We start from the raw sequence: 9,614 nt of genomic DNA, 5'->3' as shown, positions 1-9,614 counted from the left end.
GATTAGATGAGCCTGTTGTACTAGCCATAGTTTTATATCATCAATATCTAAATGGTATAATGTATATTTTAGAACATTTGCAAGGTCTGGAGGACGGCTTTTACAAATTTGAACAACTGACCTATTTTATTCCAACAAAGTTGTTTTGAAAACCAATGAAAATATCTTTCATCAGGAAATTACAATGGAGTTGCACTTTAATTGGCGCCACAGCGGTTAGAAGCACTTCACAGCAGGCATTAAAATTCATTGTAACAAATGTTTTGGGGAATCATCAAGTCTTCCAGAGCTCAGTTAGGTATCATCAGTATTTCCATGTTGCTAAAGCTAAATTGAGCATTAGTTAAATTCATGAATATTGTAAAACACAGGCAGAAGCTCCGCAACAGCACTGTCACAATGGCCTTTAAAGCTGTGAAAACAGCTTCCACCTCTGTTCAATATCTACTCTTCATTAACGTAAAGGTGGGTAGAATTGTAATCGTTTGGCTTCGAGGGGCTATTTTACAGTCACATGTGACAAAGTAGGAGTTGCTGAAATACCACTCAAAGTAAGGCGGATCTATCTACTATTTGGTGAGTTAATATTGAAAATGAAGCTCACTTGGTGATCGCACGTCATTATCTCTCAGAAAGAAAATTCTGCAGTTCAGTTCATCTGAGGAGGAATTGGATTCACATTTCAAGACCCTGCTGGTCCATCCCTCCGCCCTCCTCCTTCATGCATCCTAGCAATGGAGCACAGGCACGTGAGGGTCACGTCAACCCCCCTCCGCCCGCTTGTCGTGTTCCTACAGTAGCTGCCGTCGGCCTCGTCTCCCTCCGGCCAGCCCTCATCCAGCAGCCTTTTCTTTCGGGAGAGCGAGAGAACACCGCCCTCTTCACGCCTCAGGCCTCTTTGGTCGGGTGGTGCGGGCCTTTTCTCCGGCCTGCACCCGTCCCACTGTGTTCAGGGTGGCATGCTCACCCTCCGTTAGCAATATCAGAAGCCCCTCCTGCTAAAAAAACAAAAGACAAGTTTATTTACTTGCGTCTCACCAATATGTATAATGTTTGATTCTATTAAACTTGATTCAAATGATCTGGGCTTGGATGCCTGACACTTATATAAAGTGATTTCAAAGCGTAGTAGCCAGCTCTGTGCTGTCATTTAGTTGCCGCCAGTGCAGCCTCTCAATTTTCAAATGGTAAATGCCTTAATCTCCCTGATGGCAGGGTCTCAAAGCCTGTTCAATTGATGTTCAAATTTGGCAGACACATCAATGCAGACTGGCCCTTTTGAATATTATTAAAGTCATTCAAAAACACTCAATCAAGATGAAGCTGAATATTGACATCTCCCTCTCAGCTTAATCTTCCAGATGTGAAGATGATGAAGCAGACGTGAAATGTGCTGAGGACTACTGAGTGGGGACATTTTGAAGAAAGAAAAAGGAAAGGGGGAAAAAAAAAAAAAAAGACGGTTTTCAAGGACAAACCTGTGAAGGCTAAGGCCGTTCCCAGCTATCAGTAACCTTTTCTGGGACGCTCAGTCGTCGCAGGCTGTGGAGCACCGTCTGCAGCTTCCCCCCTGGTGCGTTTAAAGTCACGAGTCATGTATAGGGGAGGGGAACGGCTGGGTTTCGTCCAAAACCAGTAGAGACACACAAGCAAGACCACTACTGTACATTTAAATTTCTCCAAAACGTTATATTTTTCTCACCGAGTTCTTCCTCATAGGAATCCAGCGTCTTCATCAGCTCTGAGACACTACAGGGCTTCAGTCTCTCCCCAGCTGAAACTAGTACATGAGGCCAAGGGGACACGTGCTTTACTGAGTGAAATGGAGACAACTGGTCTTTATAAAACTCAAAATACTAGACAGACCAGTTACATTTGATCACATTTCATAGCTACTTCACACAAACTATGGTGCACCAGCTCCCTCTAGTGGTACATGGGAGGTTACATTTACATTTACATTTAGCAGACGCTTTTATCCAAAGCGACTTACAATTATTCAAACACCGACGGACGCAGCCATCAGGAGCAATTAGGGGTTAAGTGTCTTGCTCAAGGACACTACAGCATGCTAGCAGGAGGAGCCTGGGATCGAACCAGGAACCTTTAGATTACTAGACGACCAGCTCTACCTCCTGAGCTACCGCCCCCGAAAATAAAGGTCGAAAATAAAGAACATTAGAATATAATCAAAGTACTATTACATTTTGATTCAAATAATTGATTCATACCCAAATGTTGTCACCTAGTGCAATTTTGGGAACCACTGCAAAGTTTCAATAGTTGTTCTACTTCAAGATTTGCAAGGCTCTCTCTGTTGTCAGCTTTACAATTAGTGTGACACTGAAACACCCTGACTTATTTGCTGTACTGACATACATCAAGGTTAAACGCTTTGCTCAAATTTCCAGAAATTCAAGTGACCCGCTGCATTTCCAGAACTCAATAAGGGTAATTGAGCAAGCTTGTCAGCAGACACAGGTTACATTACCCCCTGAAAATTTTCCTGATAATAGCACACACATTTAGAGTATTAAAATTGTTTCCATTTTCAGGTTTTGGAAAATATGAAAAATATTGAGCCATCATCCGGAAAACGATCAGGGTGATGTTAGGCTTGGGCCGAGAGACGATTTAATCTTCTATCAGCGATCAACTCCCTCGATTGCAATTTACATTGATGACAGACGATTTTTTATTTTATTTTTTTTGGAAAAATCCGAGCATTGAACCGGTAGAAGTGCAGTTTACCCTGTTCTGAAACTGGATAGAGAGAAGGGGAGAGAGAGGAGAGGAAGAGAGAGTGGGGGCGGAGGCTCTCGACCTCTCCGCTCAGAGCTGTCATGTAACCACTTGTGCGTCCCCATTGTCAAGACACACATCTCCCCGTTGCTATGGGACGTAATTTGGTAAAATCTGGATGTTTTTGTGAAAATAATTTACTTGCAAATAATAAATCCTGCACTTCTGTGACAAGGAGACCGCATTTGCCACATTAGGTAACGTTACGTTCTATCCCCTCTATCCCCGTTCTATCTACCCCCTCGCACACACACGCCCCCATAAAATTGTATGTCACCGATTGCTGCGATGGCCGATTGGAATTTTGCACGATGGCCCAAACCTAGGTGATGTAACATGTGACTGGTGAACAAGCTGAAACTCCACTTTACACCCAGTGTGGGTTATAATCGTAATCGTAACCTCCTGTATACGGTTTCATTTTGGATTTTAATGCTCACCTTGACCCAGAGCATCTCCTCTGTCTTCCTCCTTCCTGTTGGCGTCCAGGCCCAGGTAGGACAGCAGCTCGGTATGACAGGCTCTGACCTTCTCCAGAGTGGCGCTCATCTCCTGCGCCAGCCGGTGGCTCTCCACCAGCTCGGCGTGGACCCTCCTCCAGGCCATCTTGTCCTCCATCAGGCATCCCTCCATCACCGTCCGGAGCTCCTTCTCCTGGGACACCTGGCCCTGCAGGCTCTCCACCTCCTCGCATCGCTGCATGGAGTGAGGGCGGCCAGGGGTAACCAATGGGAAAAAGGAGTAATCAAGCAATTAAAGTGTGTGTTTTTGTTTTTTCAGGAGAATATAAATAGAAAATAGTATAAAGAAAATGTTTATTTTATACAAAATCAGCACATTTAGAGATTGCATGATGTAGCAATTAACAACTTGCCACAACTGAAACCTGAATTCCTTAAAAGACTGATTTGAATGGAATCACATAGGTAAAAGTTGTTTTGACTTCTCATTCCCATACAAAAACAAAATAGAAACAATGTTATCGGTTTATTAAGGACAACTGAATCGACAAAATCATTTTGTAAGATGAATGAATTACCTTTAAAATACTAATCAATGTAAAAATCACTGCGTTTTGCACTCTTTAAAAAATCTTGTTAGAGAAATTAGCTGTGCTATATTCTATGTTAATATGACAAATTTAGAGGCTTTAAAACTATCACAATATTATTATGGGTGTATTTATCTTTTGGCAATCGATTAATTTTCTTTGCCCCACACATAACTATTCAGTGTTTGGAGTATTATATATCAAAACATACATCAAAGGTATCCACATTTTAATTAACTTGTACATAACTCAAATGTGGTGACTGCCGACCCTGCAGTAAGGCTGATCTCACCTTGTGCAGCTGGATGGCCATTTCCTGCATCTTGGCCTCCAGCTGGTCGGCATAGGCCTGCTCCAGGGCGTCGCCGGGTGGCCGGGCGCTACTGTGCCACCTGGCGATTGCCGACGTCATCTTCCGCTTGGGTCCGAACAGCCTGCAGAACCATGCGCCGCACTGCGTGTGAGTGGCGAGGTGAATGTGAAAGGGAGAAGAGCGCAATCTCATCAAGGTCTCTTACGTAATGCCCACTTCTTTGAGGTCATTCTCTGTGAGCGTGAGGAATATCCTCAGGTCGATGTCCTGCTCCTCGAGCACGGGGAGGTACTTGGAAAAACCGATCTGCTCCAGGAACACCGACAGGTCCTGGAGGGAGTCGAGAGGTCAGCCCGGGAAATCGACACAGTACGAGACTAAGATCAAGAATGTCTGCGGCCTAAGCATGGCGGAGGGTTGTCGATATTGAAGCGCGTGACGTGCCTTGGGGCCCACGTAAGAGGGAGGAGGACCGACCGGCAGGCGCACCCCGCAATTCCCAGTGCCGCTCGAATGGGACGCCGCGTCGTCGTTGCCGTGACGACTCTTGCTTTTCGAGTGATGGCCCTTGTTTAAGCGACGACAGCTACTCTTCTTGGACTGGTCAGAGTCCTACGGGAGAGGCACGTGGCAGTGTTTTATTTTTTTTCGTCTGTGTGTGTTCTAGGCCACAATGTGCACATGAGCCGTGTGGGCCGTCACCTCGTTGCTCTCCATGGAGCCTTCCCAGTTAAGGCCAACCACCAGGGGCAGACCCTCACTGCTGCTGCTGCTGCTCCTCATGGTGGGCATGTCATGGTCGAAGAAGGGACTCTCGTCTGCGAGGGTTTCACAAGGAGATTCTAGATAGACCTCGTCTCAACATCGCAACATTAATATTATAGGTGCATAACAGTGCTTTGTGTCGTTCATCTCTGTGTGTTCTAGCTGTAGAGTCCCCGCCCCCCCCCCCCCCCGCTACGGTTACAGTGAGAGGGGTCGCTGTCTCAGACCTCGGCTGCTGTTGCTCTGGCCGTCCAGCTCGTTGATGGGCGAGGTGACATCGCGGTAACAGATCCCCTCGCTCTGCTCTCCCACGTCACGGAACGTCATGTAACCCGGGGGTGCTGTAGCTGGCTCTAAACAAAGTGTACCAAAAAACAAAAAAACAAAAAGAAGACGACTGACCAGTTAGAATTCAGATGTACTGTTTGTTGACTATTTTGAGTATAAACTAGACAACATAATAGCCTTACCATCCAAGTACTATCTAAAAGATGGTCACTGATGACGATGCACAAGCTGAGAGATCTGTTTTTTGTGTTTCTCACTCACAATAAAGAAAAAAGCCACATGTTTTGTTCCTAAACTGTTAATTATACTACAAATACACATTAACAAGTTCGTCAAGATACACTCTCGTGAACCAGAGACCTCAATCAGCCATCTACATTGTTCCCTGCTCCAGTATTTGATTTGGCTCAGTTTAAGTGTTTTTGTTTATGGTTATAGAGTAAACCCCTTTGATCCCGTTACCTAAAATCCATCCATTAAAAACAAAGTGGACTGCAGGGTAGTCAGACTAGGGGGTTGTCTCTGCCGTAGCCACTTCGTTATTAAACGACCGATCACTCTTGCTTCAACCCGATTGTCAGTTTCGCTTTAGACCCATTATACCGTAACAATTCAAACCACCGTCGGTTTGGCATCGATCCCTGAGACTGTACCCTGGGGTTTACTGGAGCCTCCGACGCGGAACTTGGCGATGGCCTGGGGTCCGTCGTGGATGCTGGGCCCTTTAGTGCGGCTCCTGCTTGGCCTCAACCTCGGCGGGGCACTGTCCGAGTCCTCAGAGGAACTCAGGTCCTCGAAGTGTCCTGCAGAGCAAGGTGTCAGGATGAGGATTAAACAGACAATTAAACACAATTTACAGTTATATCACAGAGCAATCTGTTAGAGGGTCTTTGCGATTGTACCTGCTTTGGCCTTCGGGGAGCGCGTGTCGATGAGACTGGCGATCTTGGTGTAACCGTACATCATGGCCAAGGCACGAGCGGTCTCTCCTTTAGCGTTCCTCTCATCTGCTTTCACCTTCTAGCAGCAGGGAAACAGTCGTTATATTAGAGAGCCGAAGACATAATTTCATATTTTAGAGTGTCAAAATATGAGGTCCTTTAATGACCATGGGCGTTTTCGGACCAAACAGTTCTGGGGACTCCCTGAGGGGAACTAGGAACTGGTCCCCCGCGAACTAAATACCTTCAATGGCTTTCTTTCTGGTTGCATTCGCACCGGAACGCTGAAGTGACTGTGTTGTATTTAGTCGATAAACTTTAACTGATTTCAGTCCACCAAAATCTGTTTCTGAAAAAAATTGAGGCGAGAATAACGCAATCCAGTTGCTGAATTTTCACTCATATTAGACCTACAAGATGTCATTTAAAAGTTTTCTCCGACTTTCGTAAGGCATGGGGCACTCATTGGGAAAACACTCAGGGATGTTTTGTTTAATTCAAAATAAAAAAATAAAATACAATTCATGAAATAAAGAAATCTACAAGAAAACACGATTTTTATTGGGTTTTTTTGGGGGGGGTTTTTGCCGCTGAGTGTACGTGGGCCACCCAGAGCGATGCGACTCAGTTGGAGCACACTGAGGACAGTCTGCCCCGATCGACGGTCAGTACCAGTCCGCAGCGAGGTCGGGTGGAGGCGTGCTGTTTTTTTTTTGTTGTTTTTTATAATAAATTGTAATAAATTGTGCAGTGCAGACACAAAAACAGGGAGGTTTCCTCCAAAAGGAACTTAGAACTATAAAAATAGGTCCTGCATTGTAAAAACGTCTTGTGTTTACTATTCTACAAATTAAAAACTAAGCAAAAAAGTACCCAAAAACTGTCTGGGACACTGAATTTGGAAACAATCTTTCTCTACGCGTCATTGCTTTTCGATTAAGTCTCTGGGGTCTTTTGGACATTTATTATAAAGCACATAGAGCAATTCAAATAAAATGTGTAGCCTCCCGCAATTCATGTTTACCTCCAAAAGGTAACATCTGTTTTGTTGTTCTGTCATTGCGGCAAAAGTTGAGAACATTGAACTCTATGATTAAGGTTCTGGCGGTGACTATGATGTGTATTGTTATTCAATGCTGGTCGAAGGTGAGGTCCGGTTGAAGAGCTATGAACATCCTGTTTGCTGTCAACTGCAGACCGCTACCGTGTGAATGTGGAACATTTATAAATCTGTTATTTATGTGTGTGTTTGTTTTTTTTTTAAAGCTCAAAAAGAGGGTCCATTTCAAAGAAATTGGTATTGAAAAAAGTATTGAGTATCAAAGTGTGGTGCAGTTCACTCACATGGTCCAGCAGGTACTGAACAATGATCTCGTGTCCAGAAGCGGCAGCTTCCATCAGGGGAGTGAAACCAGACAGAGGCTCCCTGCGGATGCAAGACCCACCAGATATCTCACTCTCTGATTAGACTGATGTTTATTTTGACTTTTATTCACCTGGGGAAGGTTTGTTTTTTTAATCACGGTCTGGTCTCATCGATTTCTACTCATCCATGTAAACACGTTCACAAGTGGGAGCTGACTCATAAATAATTAATGTGGTTCTTGGTATTGGATAACGTTATTGAGGATATTCTCCGATACATAAGTCAAAGTAGGAGACACATTTCACATTTACTTTCCAGACACAGAGCTGCTGCTATAACCTGCAACTTCTCTGCTACACATGTATATCTCTTTTCTGCTGGGTGGCGGCCAAATATTGTAGCCGGACCGAAATGAACATGGAGACTGACTTGACATTAGCGTTGGCGTTGTTGTCCAGGAGGAACTTGACCATCTGCTGGTGGCCAGTGCTGGTGCAGTGGAGCAGGGCAGTCCAACCTCGAAAGTCCTTCAGCTCCAACTCTGCACCTTGCTTTTCGACATAAAACCAAAACAATTATGTACATTCTGTTTTACATTAGATAGAACAGGGAAGGAATGAACAATTCACAACAAAAAAAAAGGTAAATATTCACTTTCACTGGTGATAGTAGTGTACAAGTGAATATGTTGAATTATGTAATTAATATTCACACAACCCTGAGAGAAAAAGGACTATCGAAACGCGTTACTGCAGCTGGACAGTTAGAGCATCTAGCCACTAGGGGTCCCCAAAAACACTTAGCTTCCTCCTCTGAGAGGAGCATTTTTCCGCTACTATCTCCTTCATATGTCTGATAATATATCCTTCAATTGTTTTTTTTTTTGTTTGTTTTACTCATTTCATCAACTTGTTCATTTGCTATAATTAACTGTGCTGACGCTTGCTCAATTTAAGATTTGAAACTAAAAAGTAAACGATAGAAAGTGCAAGATAAGGTGTTGTGATTTTACCTTGTCACCGCGGCGTGCAAAGCTCATAGCATTGGCTAGCAAATTGAAAACAGCCATCGGTTGGACCACCGCAGCATACCTGCAGTAGAAAGTATGCGATGCTTTCGTTGCCACAGCTGGCTGCCAGCATGAGTGGGGTGAGACCCTTGTCCGTGGTGGCGTTCACATTCACACCTGCCTCCAACAGGAGATTGGCAATATTGTCATGGCCGATGTAGGAGGCGTACATCAGAGGAGTCCAGCCGCCCACGTTCTTGCGATCCAGGTCTACCTCTCGCCTAAACAGTACAAGGACAACAGTATTGGACGTTACTATCTAGACGGTGGTCCTGTGGAGCTCCACTGACACAGAGGTTTGTGGGATGGGGATAGTCCCCTTGGGATCACCCACTCACTTATGATGAACTTGAATATGACACACTTACTTCTTGATGCACTGCGACACCACATCATACTGCCCTATGGAGCAGGCGGTGTGCAGGTCCAGGGGGATGTCCAGCTCCTCGGGTCGCACCAGGGAGTCTCCCAGCCACAGGGAGAGGCTGCCATTCAGCTGCTCGGACTCACTGGCCTCGTCGCTCAGCTCGGACATATTGTAACTATCCAGAACACAGATCAAAAACGGATTACTCTATTCTTACTGAAATATTCCAACAAGTACAATTCATTGACTTAATGATTGTATCGGTTCGGTGGACTATAACGCTAACACACTCATCGGAAATTGTTAAGATATAAGTCATTCACACTAAACGTCTAAAACCAAACACATTTGTGATTTTAGCTCAGTTTACCAGCTGTCAGCACAGCAACTTTAGCCTGCTAGCTTGTTAGCTTCGTTAAAAGCGTCTGTTCAAACTAATTATTGTATCCAAAGTTTCATCTAAGAAAAACCCAAAAACGGTTAAATAAAAGTCTAAAAACTCAACGTTTTAAATTATTTGAATTGTGTCAAATTTATACTTACAAGAAACTGGAAAATTATTACGCTGTCCCAGTGAGATGAAGGAAAGTTATGACTTTTTGTTTTGTGCGTCACATTCAATTGCGCTCGGCTTCGCTCCACGACCTGAAAC

At 44.4% G+C, this 9,614-nt stretch overlaps 1 protein-coding gene across 1 annotated transcript; it reads right to left on the bottom strand.

The window, feature by feature from the left end:
- Positions 1-3: 3 nt before the first annotated feature.
- On the bottom strand, positions 4-9,571 carry anks3 (ankyrin repeat and sterile alpha motif domain containing 3). Its single transcript, XM_080021503.1, has 16 exons — positions 9,506-9,571; positions 8,964-9,137; positions 8,618-8,816; positions 7,956-8,077; positions 7,505-7,586; positions 6,122-6,239; positions 5,873-6,022; positions 5,159-5,284; positions 4,869-4,984; positions 4,611-4,778; positions 4,372-4,496; positions 4,146-4,287; positions 3,243-3,498; positions 1,703-1,780; positions 1,479-1,570; positions 4-998 (listed from the first exon to the last, which is right to left on the bottom strand). The coding sequence occupies exons 2-15, from the start codon at positions 9,128-9,130 to the stop codon at positions 1,488-1,490; spliced, it is 1,932 nt and encodes a 643-aa protein (XP_079877629.1). The 5' UTR covers positions 9,131-9,137; positions 9,506-9,571; the 3' UTR covers positions 4-998; positions 1,479-1,487.
- Positions 9,572-9,614: the final 43 nt, after the last annotated feature.

This window comes from Zeus faber (assembly GCF_960531495.2).
Source record: "Zeus faber genome assembly, chromosome: 20".
NCBI lineage: Eukaryota > Metazoa > Chordata > Actinopteri > Zeiformes > Zeidae > Zeus > Zeus faber.
The sequence above is the reverse complement of the archived record's forward strand: the minus strand, read 5'-3'. Positions and strand labels throughout refer to the sequence as shown.

Excerpts from the sequence above, each read along its gene's own strand:
- anks3 (XM_080021503.1), bottom strand. The coding sequence starts at position 9,130 with ATGTCCGAGCTGAGCGACGAGGCCAGTGAGTCCGAGCAGCTGAATGGC. Across the intron at positions 8,817-8,963 it reads GTGTCGCAGTGCATCAAGAA|GCGAGAGGTAGACCTGGATC; the intron begins GTAAGTGTGTCA and ends TGTACTGTTTAG. Across the intron at positions 6,240-7,504 it reads TTCAGTACCTGCTGGACCAT|AAGGTGAAAGCAGATGAGAG; the intron begins GTGAGTGAACTG and ends CCCTGCTGCTAG.